A 19995-nucleotide genomic window follows, 5' to 3' on the forward strand; every position below is an offset into this window, starting at 1 on the left:
TCTTTAACATTAGCAAAGTACCAAAGAAAATAAAACAATCACATAACATCTGATTTGTTAAAAACAACCTCAATATTTCCATTGGTGTTTTCTTGTACCTAGGTTCACTTTTTACTCCTGGCAATTGGCTTACTAAATTATCAGCACTTGTTTGCACGGTCTTTCGTTAATCTAAATATTTTTTTCACCGAGTAGATAATGGGTCCAACATGGGTCTCTGAGACAGGATTTGCCGATAATTGCATAATTAGTTGACACTGAAGACTCAAACTTCAACACTAAAAACACGCATCTAAATCGGGCAGCTACTGATGGCGGCGAAGATTCATAACGAACGATTTGGATATAATCGTAAAAACACTAACTGGTCGGTCTCACAGACCCAATGTTAGTCACGGAAGGTTACAGAAAAACCAAGATGGCGGTTTTTGCTCAATATCTCCATCATTTTCAACTTTTCGACAAAAATGGTAAGGACTGAAATTGTTGCAAATTCGATTTTCCTACAATTTCTTTTTTACATTTTTTTGTGCGTTAACACCTCTTTGTCAATGTCTTCAAAAGTTTGCTTCTTTTTTCTGTTACAATGTTTTCTTGGAGAGGAAAACGAGGAGCATTGCCCTGCAATTACATATATTCCATTAGTGCCAGCATAAAGAAGCTGCTATGGATACCATATAAAATATGGTATAGGTATTTGTTTACTACTTTCTGTAAGACATAACTTGTTCAATTTTAGTTTAACTGAGACTCAACAGATTATTGTACTTTTGGAAACACCTGCCGCGTCTACCACACGCTCTTTTATGCTATGATGAAGTATTGTGACACCTTCTTCAGCTTCCTTTTTCATGAAGGCTAACATAATTAGCATTTATTTCTCGACTTTGACTATTAACAGGTCGTCCGGATAATTTAATTTTAAGCTCCATGCTACAATTAAGGCCATGCGAGCCAAAGTGGCTTAACTGATTTTAACATTACTTTATATAATCAAAGAAAATGATTAACAGCTAGCAATGTCGATTGTTTTAGTCGTTTTATGTTCAACATACAATTACTAAAACAATCGGACATTTTGATAGCTTTTGATCATTTCCTTTGATTATGTAAACTAATGTTAAAATCAACTAGGCCACTCTGGCTCTCATGGCCTCAATTAAATACAGTAGAACCTTGCAAATCCGAACTAATTGGGGGGACAGCCTGTTCGGATTCCGAAAAGTTCGGATTATCCGAAAGTTAGCCTTAACTTAGTAGTTCAAAGCTTTCATTGTGATTTTGAGTAGCCAAACGTTCTCGCAAGAGTGTGGACAATATTTTTGGACTCAAGTTGACTACGAGAGAACCAAAGTAAGTTTGTGTTTAAGCTTTATAAACCTATATATTAAAGTATAATATTTATTTTTAAGAAATTTTAAATGTCAAAGTCTTAGTAATCCTACATTGTCCAATTTTCTGGCTTTACTCTGTATAATAAACATGTTTTTAAGTTTTTGTCTTGAATTTTTAAATTTTTTTCACTTTCCGTTGGTTCGGATTTGCCGAAAGTTCGGATTCGCGGGGTTCGGATTTACGGGGTTCTACTGTAACACTAATTGAGGTATATCTACTTTTTTATATTACAATTATTATTATTTACTTACCTTTACAGTTTTTAATTTTAGAGTTCCAAAAAGAACTTTTGCATAAAATGAATAAAATTAAAATAATTAAAACAGAATATACAAATGCAACACGTAGAATATCAACAATAAAAAAAACGAAACACAAATCAAATTTAAATACCGCGAGTAAAAGAAACAATGCAACACTGTAAAAATTCTGAGGAGATCGTTCTGTAACGTCTACTCACGAATGGTTTTGCTCCACCCCCATTTTCAAATTTGGTTCGGCGCAGTGACAACTTTATTTCACGGGATATCTGTTGTACTGTTAGGGGAGTGCATTTAGATTTTCACTTCGGAAAAAATCAAACAAGATAAAACTTTTTGTAATTTCATTAAGAAATGTTTAATAAACAACATATCAAAAAGTTCTACTCGAGAAGTGGGTGCTTCATTTTTTATTAAACAAATGAACAGCGAAGTTAGATGTTTTTTAAATAACTCCGAAAATATAATTTTTAGAAAAAAAATGACTTGACCATTGAAAAATTCAGAAAATTTTACAAAAAAAATCTTATATAAAGATTTTTCTAAAATTAAATCTCTAGCTTCTGTAATTTTTTATTTATAACGCTAAAGTCACCCTTCTCACACACATTGGCGCACTGTAAACTAGCGTTGGAAGAAGTGCACGGTTGAGTTTTTTAAATGTAATTCTTTAACTAATAGATCAAAAGAAATTTTACAAATTGGACATGAAAGAAGATGAAATAAGCTATCTTATGGTTGTAATGAAAAGAAATAAACTTTATGGACATAAGTACGGTGTAGGCGGAAAATGAGCCTTACATGAATTTTGTTTAAAAATGATTTAAAAATGAGTAACTAATACAATTTTACTTATAAAACTCTCAAATTTGCACAACTTACCTCACAATCATCTTACTAAACGATGTTTCATTCAAAAAAAAATATCAAAAATTTAATTCAAATAATACGATGTCTCAAAAAATGTAATTTTTGAAAACTTCGTAGTTTTACAGAATTCCCACCAATTTAAGACGGCATTACTCAAGTTTGAATAAATATAATACAATTTTTTTGCTATTTTTTTAAAGCTTGGTATGTAATCTTTAAAAAACACTGAATTATTTTAGTTTAAAAATGAAATAAACAATTTCTTTTTGAGAAAACTAAGAAAGATAACAAAAATGTAATACAAAAACCGAAAATTACCAGCAGAAAAAATGTATATACAGAGTGATCAAAACTTTTTTCTGTAAAACTTACCTAAAATACATTTAATAATAGGCTTCAACAATAATAAATGTTCAACAAAAAATTTTTTTTACCACTTATACAGTATGTCTGCGTAACTTGGAACCTATTGATAACTTTTTTAATATCAGTTTTACGAAAAAAAGTTATTCTTTATAAAATACCCTGCATCGTATATAACATAAGATGCAACCATCAAATATCATATTTTTTTAATTTTGTACGAGGTATGTCAAAAAATATGAATTTCACTCAAGAGTACTTTTATATTTCAGTACTCAAGTACTCAAGTAGGGGAGCAGGGGGCTAGTTGTAACATTTTTCATAAAATCAAATATATCTTGACAGCTATTTTCCCAATTATCACTAATTAAACACTAAACGCTAGTTTAACTCTTTCTGAATAAAATTAAACTGAAAAAAGTTAAGAAGACTGTTATTTTTTAATCAACTAGCATTTTACCAAAAAAAGTGCATTGTTACAACTTACCCCGCGCTTGGGGCTAGTTGTAACATCTATTGGGGCAGGTTCTAACATTACGAAAATTCGAATTTTTTGGAATATTTCGAAGAAAATACCAATGTTGGTCCTACTGAAAGATGTTGCTCGATTTAATAAGGTGGCTTCTGGTGTTTTTAAATATAAATGTAGATTTCTACGCATAAAATTTTGGACCCAGTCTGGACCAACTGTATAATTTTGATACCAAGAAGAAGAAAGTTGCTTAGCACTGAGTTTCACAGCATATTGGTAAGGCAGTTTTCGCATCTTCATGGGAATTAGTCCAAAATATACTTCGGTGCACTTCAGAATATATGAAGCCATTTTACTTTCTTCTTCGGCTGTAAAAACTATCCCTGGTTTAGTACAGCCCACTTGTAGACTCTTAATGTTTTTCTTTTTTTCTATATCGTTATAAAGATACATGACACAGTCCGTGCTGTTTTACTTGCTTGCTTTATACTACATTGATTATCTAAAATTTCCGCTGAACCTAACTCGTAGACTTCACTTCCTGGCTTTGAGTTGTCCTTTCTGATTTTCTTTTATGTTGTCTCGTTCTGGACTATTACTAAAATAAATAATACGTTTTTATATTGTAGATAATAAATTTAGTAAGATTCAGCGCAATTGGTAACATGTTACAACAAGCCCCAACGTTTTGTTACAAAATACCCCGTAGCACACTTTTGTATATTTATTAAAATAACTGTAAAAATATCTTGCTAATCGTAAAATCGTTAAGCAACTTCAAAGTATAACTAAATTTAGAAAAGAAATGAACACCGAAAGATTCATTTCCGTTTAAAACAATAGCGATAACCAAAATTTTATGAGAGTCAAATTTTAAATTACCTCATCCAAATGAAGCACGTGCACAAAACTACTATTTGCATTTTGGATCCGCCATTTTATAGTTTATAATGTTGACATTTAAATTAGGTTTATCAAAGCTCTCAAAAATAAATATATGTAGAAACATTTTGTAAAGAAATTATGATTTTACAACTAATTCTTAAGTTATCCGCCATTTTGGATCTGCCATTTTATAATTTAAATTATCAAAATCTGATTCAGGTTCAGCAACCTCTCAAAAATATCCACATATATGTAAACAAACACGTTTTATAAAAAAATTCGGATTTTACAACTACTTAAGGATTTTTAGGAAAAAATCCGCCATTTTGAATCCGCCATTTTGAATTTGCAAATTGTCAGATTCGGGTTCAGCATAATCAAAACTAAAATAAAAACATTTTTTATCAAAATAAAATGTCGAATTCACCCATATTCTTAACAATATTTATACAAAACCATTGTTATTGTTTAAACAATTAATAAACAATTAGCGGCGAAATTTGTGAGTAGAACTTTTTACTTTAACATATTTATAAACTAACAAAAAAAGTTTTAGAAAAATATAACCTTGTTTGATTTTTTCCGAAACATTGTATCTTTTCGTTCTAATTGCACTCCCCTATGTACTAAGAACTAATTTTCGGACCTTTTCCTAAACGAATCAAGCGGAATGTGACTGCATATTGTAGAGTCCTTTTCGCCATCTTTATAAATTGTAAAAGTAAGAGATTAAAGATGTTACCAGAAAATAGTTACACGAAAAGTTTTCCGATTTAAATTATTACTTATTAAAATGTATAAAAACATTTTCAATTTCTTTGCAACACGAAAATCAGCAGCTGCATAATACTCTGGTTAAATCTGAGAGTGCAGGAAGAGTCTATACCGGTTTCGGGGGTTATTTCCCCCTCATCAGTAGTCCCATATCCTCTTCTCTTAGATTTCTCCACGTACCACACTTTGGGCCTTTCCGAATTGCAAAGAACGAAATGTCACGGATGAACTAGAGCCATCTACCGAAAGACAAAATAAGTTATCAATCGAAGTAGCACAGAAAACGACAATAAATATCGTTCTCATACCACCAGATTGACAACCGGTGGAATACTTTCTTTGGTTACACCTCCTGAGATTTTCAAAATTTATAAATCATACAGGATGCCGAGGAAATTAAGATGAGAGAATTTTAAATAATTCACAACTCATCTGCTCAGCATGGTAAACGTTCCAACAAGAAAGATTCCTTATTACTCAACAAAAGAGTAAATGACTTAAAATGAAGAGTAAATGAATAATTTTATTATTTATTATTTTTAATAAATTTTGCATCTGGAGTTTTTATCTTTTATTTAAGGATTTGTCTACGCCTTATGAGAAGCCTAACGAGACACAAGCGATTAACGAACCCTAAACGTGGACGCCATCAGCAACAAGTCATAAATAAAACGACAATAAGACCTAAAATATTGATTTTAGAAAAAATATGTAACACATCAAAATTAAAATTATAGGAAATCGCAATTTCACCAATTTCATTTCGTACCATTTTGTCGAAAAGTTGAAAATGACGGAGATACTGAGCAACAACGGTTCTTCTTTAAAATCAAGATGGCGGCTAACGCAACGGCGGAATTCAGTCGTGATTTTAAATTTACACTACTATGGACCCCCTAATAGATAAAAAAATAAAATTTCTCTCAGATCGCCATGCCAGGTCAAATGTTAGCCCGACCGGACTATGTTGCATTGAAACATTGCACTTATTTTTAATTTTTATTTTAGATTTATTCACCAAACAATAGAGGGAATAAAGAAAAAAAGGTATAGAAGTCGCAGTCGGTCTTTTAGGTACACGACTTACCGCATTTCTGTCCCGGATTGTTTCGCGGTGAATTATGACTTATTTTATATACCAATCATACATATATACAAACTAAACATACATGTAGGGTCAGTAAGAAAATGTGATCTGTTCTCTTTGCCTTTGTTTATGTAATCTAATGGGTTATTGGTTACATTTTGATATGCTTTTCGTTTTTGTTATTTTTTATTTTTGAGACGCGATGCAACTAAAAAATGAAACTTCTCACTTACCATAATAGAGGTCACACGGTTTCCTTTTATTCGTCATTCCACCAAGGTAAATATGCAAATAAAATAGTGACAAATATGTACTGATTTACCCAAACATGTGCATTTGTTTTAGAAAATATACATACAATCATACATACACTGCGCGTCATAGAAAACGGGCACCCTAAAAAATGGGTCATTTTTGATGTCGCGTATCTCCTAAACCTGTTGTCCGATCTAAGTGATTTTTTCAATATGTTAGAGCCTTATTCTTTGTTAATATCCCTGTAATACTATTTTTGCTAAACAGGTAAATTTTCATTGTATACCGAGTGTACGAATCAAACTGTGTTTTTTTCTCAAAGTTCGCAACACCCTGTGGGATATTCTAGCATTTATAAAATACTAAAATTGAAACCTGACTATAGCCTCAGGTTTTCTTAACATTCTGTTTTTTTATTCATTCTCTTATGTTGGATAATACAAAAGTTATGTACTTTAACAACTAGTCATGTTCTTCATCAGTATAGGTTGTTTGTAAATAAGTGCGACAAACTTTAAAGGGGCAATTCTGCATGAAAAAATAATGACCGTTTGCTTTATAAACTTATGTCCGCAAATGCTTCGTTTACGAGATACGGAATGTTAAATCTTTTTTTACATACTGACGATTTATTTTATTGCCCTAAAACCGGTTGAGATATGCAAATAAAATTTGGTAGGTTTTAAGAGATAGTTATTGCGAATTTTTTGACTTGGAATTAAGAATTTTATATTCACTATTGGCGTGCATGCGGGTAATATGACCGATCATATTACCCGTATGCACGCCAATGGTGAATATAAAATTCTTAATTGTATGTCAAAAAATGTCCACCCACCAAATTTCATTTGCATATCTCAACCGGTTTTAAAGCAATAAATAAATCGTCAGTTTGCAAGAAAAAAATCAACATCCCGTATCTCGGAAACGAAGCATTTGTGGAGATACGATTATAAAGCAAACTGTCACTATTTTTTAATGCAGAATTACCCCTTAAAGTTTGTCGCACTTGTTTAAAAACACTCTGTATTGAAAAAGAACATGGCTAGTTGTTAAAGTACCTAACTTTTGTATTATCCAACATAAGCGAATGAATCAAAAAACAGAATGTTGAGAAAACCCGAGGCTATAGTTGGGTTTTAATTTCAGTATTTTACAAATGCTAGGATATTCCACAGGGTGTTGCGAACTTTGAGAAAAAACACAGTTTGATTTGTACACCCGGTATACAATGAAAATTTACCTGTGTAGCAAAAATATTATTACATGGATATTGACAAAGAACAAGGCTATAACATATTAAAAAAATTACTTAAATCGGACAACAGGTTTAGGAGATACGCGAACTCAAAAATTACCCATTTTTTAGGGTGCCCGTTTTCTATGACGCGCAGTTTATATTAGAAAATATACATATAGGTACATATAATAGTAATTTGATTGAAATTAGCATATTTTTAACAATAACTGACCAAGCGCTGTTTAAAAATTATTTTTGATATCGACGGATGTAATGGGCAGTTGTTAAATTTGCAAAAATAAAATTAATTTTTTTGGAACAGTTCCCAACTCACTTACTTCAGAGAGAATCTAACAACCATGGTTAGTTTGAATAATGACTTCAAATTTTTGAAAAATATCCTTTCCAGTATTATATTAAACCAATTGGCAACATAATTTAAATGCTTTTATTAATACTGTACTTTGTAATAATGACAATTTTGATGAATCGTGCAGCAATAGACAAAAATGGGTAATTCATACAATGATAAAAATTACAGTCCACAAAATTATACAAAAGTACACTGACCGTACTAGTCCCTACTTGAGTTGGAAGGGTCTGTATCAGCTTCTGACTTCCTTTGAGCCTTGTTCATTTACCGCCAAGATATGGGAGACTTCACGCCGATCCAGGCCGACCATAAATAAAGCGAAATAACGCTCTTTTACGTTTCGTTGATTCCCATCTTTAGTTTTAATCTTTTTATATTACATATTTTCTATTTCTTTTGGCATGCCACGCCACATTCCGTTGGAATCCAGCTTTAGATATGGATAAACGATAGACGAAGACGGGTATAGTAGTGAACTCTTTACTTAGTTTCGAGTGTTGTGGCTATGTTTAGTCCGGGAGTCATTTATTAAATAGAGTTAGTGAATTTTATCCACTGTTGGACAACTATAGTCGGTTGGCTAAACTCAGACACAACTGGCTAGTGATTTTAGTAGGTAATTTATTTGTTTTTGGCTAATTTTGCCAGAATTGGCAAAATTACTAACTATTTAGTAATTATTAGGTAACTATTTAGTAATTTTTTTTTGCCAATTTACGAAATTGGCAAAATTACTTACTAAAATCACTAGCTAGTTGTGTCTGAGTTTAGCGAACCGACTATATAAAATTTTCAGTAGAATATAAATTAAATAATATCAAATTAAAGTCAAATGTTTTGTTTATCATTTATAAATTCTTATTCGTCCCAGATTCATGGTAAACCGGACACACCTATTGAAAACTATTAAGTTTCTGTTAATTTGTCATGAAAAACCTCACGTAGCCAATTCTAAATTTTGACCTTTTTTACTGCACATCTGACCTTCGCGGGTTTTTTAGTTTAATGAATAGTCAAAGATTGCATACTTTCTTCTGTTATTGTCCACAAGTAGCCAATTAGTCAGTAGACTTTTATTTTTATAAACAAAAAAAGTTGGTCTTAGGTCATAATATTTTTTTTTTGCCTCTCTCTATTTCAAATGATTTGATGTCTCTGGTGTTTTTTAAATGATCTGAATTTGTTGTTTCGAATGATAAAATGAGCATGCTCAAATGATAACCGATAACCCGAGAACGTAGTCTCCCACACTTTTGACAAATAAAATAATAGCAGATAATAATAAAAGTATGTAATCATTAATACTATAATCAATAATAACATTCCTTCATTAGTAATATTATAATTGATTATAAGTTAAACAATTTTACTTACAATCGGTTAGTAATTTATGGATTTCTAACCTTTGAAGTAATCAGGAAGCGACTTGATTACTTACTTTACTTTCCCAGCTAGCCGGGAAAGTACTTTCCCGGCTAGCATCTGTCACTTTTCTACCTGCAAATGTCAATGTCATTTTTGATTAAAAGATGGTTTAGAAAGAATAGAATCCACTCAACATTTATTTAATTAAGAAACAACAACAACAGTAACAAAAAGAAAACTATTTGGAATTATAAATATTAATAGTTACATTGGAATTATGATTACTATTAACGGTTAAAGTAAGACCGTATTGCTCAAAATTATGAGTTTCAGAAATAGATGATGACGCCGACGTTTCTGGATTTTCTACATGAGACAACATATTATTATTATTTATTATTGGTAGATTGTGAGTATTAGAAATCCATAAACTACTAACTGATTGTGAGTAAAATAGTATACAAACCTCGCGGGAACTCATTCTAGCCTCGCGTCTGTAGTTTACCTCGGTGCTTCGCACCTCGGTAAACTACCTTGCCGCTTGGCTGAAATAGAGTACTTTCCCGCTAGATATGTAATATACTATTTTGTTTTCATTATTATTGTTATTTCATTGTTGTTTTATTGTTATTAAAATATTCTAAAGATTTAAATTGAAAGTAGGAAAGTCTACAGTGATGAGCGCACTAATAACTGGCAAAATAACGCAAAAGATGGAAACATATTAACCCTTAACTTGGCGCGCCTATAACCGCTGTAAGAAAAATGTTTTTGCTTACTGGATGTCATTTTTAGAGGGCTCCATTATCAGAGTCAATTGCAGTTTTTTTTCTATTTTAAATTTTTTGACATTTTATTGACATTGTATCCCATAAGATACACTACTAGGCGTACCGTACATTACAATGTACCTCGCAAGACACATTGCCAGGAACACTATAAAACAAGTACTGATGCCCAATAGATACATTGCCAGGTTATTAAAAAAATACCTCCGTATCTAGAAAGATACATTGCCAAGATGTATATTTGTAGTTTGGACCAATATATTAAATATTATTGGGTCATTGAATTAAAGCAAAATTATCAAAATTCCACAAAATATAATGAAAACAATAAACAAATCTACAATAAATTGTTCCGCTAAAAGTCTTTAGAATTTTCAAGACTTTTAGCGAAACATTTGTAGATTTGTTTAATGTTGTCATTTTATTTTGTGGAGTTTTGTGTTACTTCAATTATGAATAGATGGCTTTTTGTGTAGGGGTTTCAACCATACACATAGTATTGTATCAATTAATATATAATCATGTACATTTATAAATTATAAATAAACTACAATGGTGATCAAACACTTATTTTTAAAACTTAAATTCAAAACTTCAAATAAAACTTGGAACACTCAAAAAATAAAAGTAGAAAGTAATTATAAGTATAAAATATGTATTATAAAATTTAGATATTATGAAAATCATAAAAACAATTACGGGATTCCGTCAAACATAATCTCGCCCTACATTTTGTACAACTCATTGCTGTTTGTCCTTTGCAACAGTTTCGGCATCGTCCTTTGGTTGTAAAAGTTGGAAAGTGTCCGAAAAGATCTTTTCTGACATCTTCTCCAGGTATAGTCTACGAATATATGACGTGACTACGAATCTTCTTTTTCGGTGTCATCGATAATGTCATCACGGCCAGATGGATGACGTCACTAGTATTATGCCAAAAAATCGTAATTTAAAAATAAAAATCGATCTGTTTCGGGAATTTCTATGTTTATTTAGATAAAATCTAATGAATTTATGCGTTACTTTATAGACGCACTGTATATACCTAATATGTAAAAAATAGAATTCGATAATATGAAAACATACTGTAACATTTTTTTATACTAATACTTTCAAGAAATATTGGCGGGATATACATATGATTCATACATACAAGCTGGGACATACATACAAGCTTTTGGAGTAGATAAGAACATACGATCAATCATTACAAACATAATATACCAAATGTTTTTATCACTTTTCTGTTAATTCTCTAATGGGCAAAGTAGCTAATAAGAAACAGTTAGTATTTGTCCGTATACCGGGTGATGTATCCAAAAAGATACTCATTCAATTTTCATCAGTACCTGCCAATGTATATTCAAGGATACTATCTAAATTGCCGCTAACCTGGCAATGTATTTTCAGAGATACTACTTTTCAAAGTGGTCCTATCTGTTTGTTTATAAACAAATCCTGAAAATTATTTTATACGATTGTTTCTTGCAGGCCTAATTATCTAGAATTATAGTTTACCAATTCATATAATAACTTAAAACATTTAAAAAATGAATTTACTTTCCGAATGACACAAACTAACACCTTTTTTGGAAGCCATTTTTAGCACGCTTACATAAAACGCTCTCTCATTGGTGGAAATCTCTGTGTATGACATTCAAATTAATTTATTGGTTAGGCGAATACTTTATGGAGAGGGTACGTTTAAAATCTCGCGGCAACTTTACGTATATATAGAGAAATTAATTATAATAAACAACGTATCCTGGAGTACACACCGCCAAGTTAAGGGTTAAGTTGTGAGATAAAAAGGGATGAACCTAGTAGAAGTGTTAAATTTAGCGATAGTAACTTAAAAATTGACATTTTATTGATTATTTCCCACATTTAGACGTATCGGACGAGTTTGAGTAACGCCACTGTCACAGTGACAGTTTTAGTTGACATACTCCTCTGATACGTCTAAAGGTGGGAAGCAATCAATATACAGTCGAACCTGATTATTGGAATAGCTTTCGTGCTAAGCAAAAGTATTCGTATAACCGGGATATTCTAATAACCGATCATTGGTAGCTATTAAAAACGTTTTGGGACCTTAAATATCTATTCCTTAAAACAGGATATTCCTATAACAGGTATTCTAATAAGCGGGTTCGACTGTAATGTCAATGTATATGTTATTATCGCTAATTTTAACACCTCTAATAGTTTTATTTCTTTTTATCTCACAATTTAATATGTTTTCCATCTTTTGCGCTATTTTGCCGGTTATTAGCGCGCTCATCACTGTATATATACAATACATTTTATTTTATATCGCATTAATTTTACTGCGCAGAATAATGAAAATATTATATTTTGTCAAAGGTGTAGGCAGAATTTATAGTTAAATATTAAATTTATACAGGACAAATAATTATATTTACAGTTTTTAACTTATATATTCTAATCAACAAAGTGAAATGATAAAAAATGTATTATTAATCTCATACATAAATAAAAGTTAATAAAAACCTCGGATAGTAATGTTAATTCATTTTAGAAGGGATTGAAATAACCCTTTGGTAAGTGAACACCAAAGATTTGCGGATGGTAAAACAAATGGTTTTAGAATTGGAAGAAAATGCAAAAAATATTGAACTGAAAAGGAAGGTAAATAAGACCAAAGTTCTGTGTAGAACGTTTTAGAAATATGTAGTAATAAATACTCACTGATTAGAAAGGGCAAAAGAATATAACTCAACAAGTTATAACTAATACCCCTCTTCAAAAAAGGAGACAAATTGGGCCCGGAGAATTACAGAGGAATTAACTTATTAAACATAACATTATATTAAATTAACAACCAAAGTGCTCACAAACAAACTGAATGAAATTCTAACATTAGCAGAAGAACAATGTTTTAGGTCGGGAAGATCATGCAACGACGCTATATTTATAATGAGACAACTTCAAGAGAGATCATTAGAATACAACAAACCGGCATATTTATGTTTCGTGGACCTTAAGAAGACATTTGACAGGGTCAGATTAAAGGACGTTATCCATTTGTTATACTCAAGAGAGGCACCTCTAGGAATAATTAAAACGATCGAAAACATTTACCAAAACAACACAATAAAAGTAAAAATAGAAGATGAACTAACTGACCCAGTTGAAGCTGGCAATAGGATAAGGCAGGGATTCCCTGAGTACTTTATTGTTCAACCTGATCATGGATGAAATAATAAAAAAAGTAAGAACTAAAAAAGGACAACAAATGAGAGCAAAACTACTTAAAATAATGTGCTATGCAGATGCAATATTAGAGATGCATCAAGTCAAACTAGTTTGATTTTACTCAACAAACTTGACTTGACTTGAAAACCAAACTTTTTTTGTAAGAAAGTTTGACTTGACTTGATTTTCATACCTTTAGGTTTGACCTGAAATCAAACAGTTTGAAGTTTGAATATCATATTGCGCAACATGTTTATTTCCAATTCTAATTGAGAGCGTACCGCTCTTTATTTTTACTTATTTGGACAAGTGTGAACCTGTAATCTGCCACTCTCCAAATTAGTCATAGTTCATATTTAAACTTGGCTTGTTTGTTACGTTTGTTTTGAAGTGTGTTTTTTGTGCGATAATGTCTGAACCTGAACCTTTTTCAGCCCAAAATACGTACCAGAACAAATTGAGTCTGATTTTGAAGGTATTTCAACTGCAAAAATTAAGAGAAAAAAATCTGTAGACGAAGCAGAATTAATTAAGAAAAAGAAATATACTGATTTATTGGATGTTGCGGCAGGTGATGGCAAAACAACGACAATTTCGAAGTGCATATTATTATGTAAAAATAAAGAACGGCGTTATAAAATGACAAATAGTGAAAGTAGCTCTTTAAAACGTTATCTGATGCACAGCCACAAAAAATTCATTGAACCTACTTTGTTAAAAATATGTTATATTTTATTGTTCCTTCATAAATTTTGGTTGAAGTAGATTAAATTACACTTCGTATGATAAAAAACATCCAACGAATGTTTTGTTGTAATCTAGTAACACTCAAATAAAAATATAAAAAAATGTTATCGTTGACAGAATAAAATGCATAAAGTTATCACCGATTACCGATAAAACGAAACTTACCAGCAAGCATTTTAACGCGTAAGTGAATCATTTTCTTGAATTTACGACTATATTTTGACTTGATTCGCTGCCCGTATCTAGTTATTTTTATATGAATCTCATTGTATTTTTAATTTTGTTATCTTAATTGGCAATATCTCGACAAAAAAGTGTATCTGCTAAATAAATTATTTTTCAAACTTTTTCAAACTAGTTTGACAAACAGTTTGAATTTTCAAACCTGTACCTATTGAATAATTTGGCTTGACTTGAATTATTTGTCAGAAGGATTGACTTAGTTTGACTTGAAATTAAGTCAAACTCAAGTCAATTTCAAACATTCAAGTTAAACTTGTGCAAGTTTAGATGCAATATTAATCTTTGAAAGTGAAGATGATTTACAACGTAACTGCTGTACCAATTTAATATAACCGCCAGAAAATTTAACATGTTAATTTCCCCAAAAAAGGCAAAATGTATGGTTATAGCAGCAAATCCCATAAGATGTAAATTAGAGCTGGAGGGTCAGATAATAGAACAAGTGATGGACTTTTAGACCAGTAAGGATCTGCGAAAAAACGTCTATTTTTGGATGTGAGAGGTGGCATTCGGATTTTTGCAGATAAAGTTAGGTGACACCTTCAGTAATAATAATAGACTTATGCTCCTTATCAAATATGCCCGGAACATTAATAAAAAAATTAAAATATTTAAAAATTTCGAAAAACGTCGATTTTTTTCTGCTTTCTTTGCTTATAACTTTAAAACGATTCGTTTTGGAACAAAGTCGTAGAGAAATAAAATAAAGATAATTGAATTTTGTATGATCTACGACTGGTCAAAAATGTCTTAACGTATTACCTTTTCTGCAATATAGCAATAAATACAAAATAAGGCGGCAAAATACGCCTGTTGTTATTCAATGTTTTTAACCACTTTAGTGGCACTTAGAACCTTAGTAAGTTCGCTTAGGAAATTCTTTGTAACGTACTTAAACCGTGTACCAAATTGCATTATAATCGACCTAATAGATTTTGCATAATAAATTTGCAATCTAAATGTTTTTAAAAAAGTTCAAATTTTTTAAAATCTTTCTGAACAAAAAGTAGAGCATTTAGAAGTTGTCTAATTTTTTACATATAAAGAGGTGCTCTACCTATCTGCTAATACACTTTACAGAATTAAAATCGGATTATTTACGGGGCCTCAGCAATGTTTTAAACGTATAAACAATTTTTTGGCTTATAAACAAATAGCTTTGTTTAATAATAAAAAAATTAATTTTTAGCAATGCAAATAATTAAAGCCGGTATAATTTGACTTAAACTTTCAAATGCTGTCAGCAGAATTGGTATTTTATTTTTTAATCAAAAGTTATTCGCGTTCAAAAATTGCAATTTTTCGAATTTTTTAAAGTTCCACTGCGTTTATCTCGAAAACTATGCATCCTACGAAAAAACTTGTAAGAACATTTTTTGCTTAGAATTACCCAAGAAATACAAAAAAATGTTTTATTTTGCGAAAAATCGATGTTATGTAATTCCTCAAGTTCTTTGTTTATAACAATCTTATCGACATCCGGATCAACTGTTACCCAAAAAAATCGTGTTCTACGGGTCAAAAAATACATAAAAATCTTAAGTAAGTCCATCTAAATAAAGGAGCCCGTAGCACCCCCTCCTGGCCACAGGACTAATTTGTTTATAAGCCAAAAAATTGTTTATAACTTTAAAACATTGCTGAGGCTGCTTAAACAATCCGATTTCAATTCTGTAAAGTGCATTAGATAGGTGGAGTGCTTCTTTATAGTAAAAAAATTGACAAATCTTTGTTTGTTCTAGTTTTTGTTGTGCAAGATTTAAAAAAATTTTAATTTTAAAAAAAAAGTTTAGATTGCAAAATTATTATTCAAAATCTAGTAAGTCAATTTTAATGAAATTTGGTGTACGGTTTTAGCACATTACAAAAAGTTTCTAAGCGAATTAGGAAGGTTCCAAGTGTAACCAAGTGATGGAAAATCATTGAATAAAGACAGGCTTGTTTTGCCCCCTTATTTTATATTTATTGCTATTTTGCAGCAAGGGTGATAAATTAAGACATTTTTAACCAATCGCATCTGATAGAAAATTTAATTATGTTTGTTTTATTCCTATACGACTTTGTTCCAAAATGAATCGTTTTAAAGTTATAAGCAAAAAAAGCAGAAAAAAAAACGAAATTTTTTTAAATAGGTATTTTATTTTTTTTATTAATGTTCCGGGCATATTTGAAAAGGAGCATAAATCAATTATTATTAACGAAGTTATCACCTAACTTTATCCGCAAAAATCTGAATGCCACCTCTCACATCCACCTAAAAACAGATCCTTACTGGTCTATTTAAATATTTACTCATCACACTATCTAATTACGGAAAGCTCGAAACAGAAGTGGAAGATAAAGTGAATAGAGAAAACAGCGCCGCAGGTTGCATGAATGACACAATATTGATAAATAAAAATATCAGAAAAGAAATGAAAGGCAGAATTTACAAAACAGTCATCAGACCCAGAAAAAATTGCTCGAAACAACGGAAAATCGATGGTAAGACACTATGGGACAAAGCTAGAAGTACAGATATAAGACGGAGATGCAAGGTGGAGAACATTAAGAACTGGCTAAGAAACATAAGAGTAGAATATAATGATCAAATAAGACGAATGACAACAAATTAATAGAGTAGTCAAGACGGAGAGAGACAGTGTCCCAATAGGAAGACTATCAGTGGAAAGACCACGAAAACGACAAATTGACAACTTACTGGAGTCACATTGAAAAAACGGATTCATATCTAAATGAAGTGAAGTAAAAAAAGACGTACTCGCAATCATTTATTGTTTAACCCATTAGCGCCCACGATATCTAATTTTAAGGATTTACTATATTTTGCATTAGGTATTTATTAGTAATATAATTTGTAACAAAACTTCAAATGTAACCATATTTTAAAAAATAGAATTATTTAGATATAGATATGTACCCAAACGAGTACACTGGGCACTACAGCGTCTTAATAAATAATGTAACAGAAAAAATAATTTAAATGAAAAGTTTTAAAACAGTCTCTCTCAATACAAAGAGTTATATTACACTTTCAATAAGTTCATCTGGCTCTTTGATGACAATGAGCACACCTTAACTGTTTTTTTTTTCGAAAGTCTCCTTCATGTTTCCTAATGGCAGAATATTTCCAGAAGGTCTAGATTTCATATACACTGATTTGGCATTAAACCTAAATAATGCCATACAAGTACTCTGTGAAAATCAAGAAGACTACTTTGTTGATCTTTAGTCAGCTGATACAATCTCCAACTATTTACAACAGTCATGTTTATATGATTAGTAAAAATCACCCACCACCATTTTTTTCCTCTTATTCCGATCCAGTAACGTGTAGTTGATGATCATGTAAGTCTACACTAACCATGGACTATAATTTTTATATAAAGCAAGTTGAGAAACATCAACTTTGGCCTTAGCAGCAGTTGACCATCGTTTTACTTCTGCTACTGGTTCCATAGACTTCCATACAGTTCCAAAGGCACATCATCTAAGTCTTCGTCTTCATCTGAAGAGCAATGAACTTCAGTTTCTCCTACAACGTCTTTAGGTAGTGTCAAATTTCCTTCTATAAGGTTATCACTCTCAATGTCTTACTCATCAGGTAATATATCTGGGTCTGGAGGAATGATAACAATATCCACCTCAGACCGAATATTAGAATTAGAAGCACGAATATCTTCTAAACTAAAGGTAAACCTTCGTATTTCTTTCCATTGACATTTCTATGTTTCAACACTAATATGTGCTCTCCAAATCATCTAGCTTTAACAAAATTGTAAAATAACAAAAATACTCCCATACGTCCGTTGTACTCATATGTGTACACCTAATTTTAACAACAAATACATCACGATATAATTAAAATTCTAAACAATTAATCACGTAAGCCCTTTACTAACTTATTATAAACTAACGTAAACCACTTAATGGTAAAAAGAAGCAAATAAGAGAAACTTACTGTAAATTTACAAAGTCGATGTCGAGAAAATAAAAAAACGCCATAAACAATAAATCATAACTAACAAACCAGCTGAATCATTCAACGAAATCTGTTACGGTTGTCTTCATAGGAGTATTTAGTTTCCTGCAATTACTCGAGAGTTGCCACTAGTTTATTGTATATGGTACTAGAATGTCAAAATAGCAGCTGTACTTAAGTGAGTACAGTGGGCGCTAATGGGTTAATTCCGACGACAGGTTTCGACTTCTACACTATTCAGATCATCATCAGGTCAATGGTTAGAAGTAAACTAAATGGTCATTTAGTTTACTTGTAACCGTTGACCTGATGCTGATCTGGATATTGTAAATGGTCATTTAGTTTACTTGTAACCGTTGATCTGATGATGAATTGAATATTGTAGAGATCGAAACCGGTCGTCGGAATTAAACAATAAATGATTGCGAGTACATCTGTTTTTTACTTCATTCAAAATGAACTCGCATATGCAACCCATTTAACATATCTCAAGAGTCATATCTGTACAAAAAGAAAAAGAAGAACTTACAACTATGACCGAACCATATAAAATAAAAGAAATAGAAGTACCTATACAGTGATGAGCGCTCTAATAACCGGCAAAATAACGCAAAAGATGGAAAACATTAAGTTGTGAGATAAATAAAAATAAAACTAGTCGAGGTGGGAAATTTAGCGATAAAAACCTACAACTTTACATTATATTAATTTATTGTTGCTCATCTTTAGACGTATCAGAGGAGTATGTCAACTAAAACTGTCACTGTCACACTGGTAACTGCCACTGTAACAGTGGCCATGAGTTTCCAAACTCATCCGATACGTCTAAAGATGGGAAACAATAAATACAATAAACAATTCAAACCTGCGATAATTCGAAACTCTCTATAATTCAAAGTTATCACGAGTTCTCTACAAAATCTCTTTATATTTCGAACTAAATCAATACATTTTTATGCACTTAATAATTCGAACGAAAAAATCATTGCTATATGACAAAACGACGCGTTAATTCGAACTCATCGGCGTCCAACACTCGACAATTCAAAGTTGCAGAGAGAAAGAGGCGAAAAGATTGTAGTAAATACAGTTTTCAAACTTGTTTCAACGCGCCTTTGTTTCAGTTAAGGAAGCAAGATCCTCATTCGATACCTTGTCTACAGAACGAAAGCGATGAAAAAGCATTTCAGGCACTTTTTCTCTTAAAAAAAATTATTGAGCAGTCTGAGCAGCAGCAATGTGCTTTGAAGCAAAGCAGTATAATAGAGTTCTTTCGAAAGATTGATTAATTCACATTATGAATACATACATGTATGTACACGAATGTACCTCTAAACTTTTCTCATCGTTATAGAATAGCAGTTAATACATAATAATTGATCAACACTTCATAATTCGAAGTTTTATTTATTTTCTCTCACAAATTTCGAACCATTTGATATTTCAAACACTCAATAATTCGTAATATTTTAAGAGTCCCTCGAGTTTCGAATTAACGAGAGTCGACTGTATAATGTAAATTTATAGGTTTTTATCGCCAAAAATTTCCACCTCCACTAGTTTCAGTTTTTTTATCTCACAACTTAATGTTTTCTTTCATATTTTGCGTTATTTTGCCGGTTATTAGCGCGTTCATCACTGTATACGAGTATACACGAGACAAAACAAGATATGACT

General features: G+C 31.3%; 1 protein-coding gene across 4 annotated transcripts in view; it reads left to right on the forward strand.

Moving 5' to 3' along the window:
* LOC114325294 (dnaJ homolog subfamily C member 5 homolog) overlaps nucleotides 1–19995 on the forward strand; it is a 224874-nt gene that overhangs the window by 199882 nt on the left and 4997 nt on the right. For 2 of the 4 annotated variants that reach the window (XM_028273319.2, XM_028273317.2), the window contains one exon: nucleotides 6028–12645. The exons of the other annotated variants lie outside the window; for them this stretch is intronic. In XM_028273319.2, the coding sequence (XP_028129120.1) occupies nucleotides 6028–6047 (20 nt within the window). In that variant the 3' untranslated portion in view covers nucleotides 6048–12645. Of the gene's footprint in view, nucleotides 1–6027; nucleotides 12646–19995 lie in introns of those variants that run through there. 4 annotated transcript variants of the gene reach the window in all.

This window comes from Diabrotica virgifera, chromosome 3, assembly GCF_917563875.1.
Source record: "Diabrotica virgifera virgifera chromosome 3, PGI_DIABVI_V3a".
Lineage (NCBI taxonomy): Eukaryota > Metazoa > Arthropoda > Insecta > Coleoptera > Chrysomelidae > Diabrotica > Diabrotica virgifera.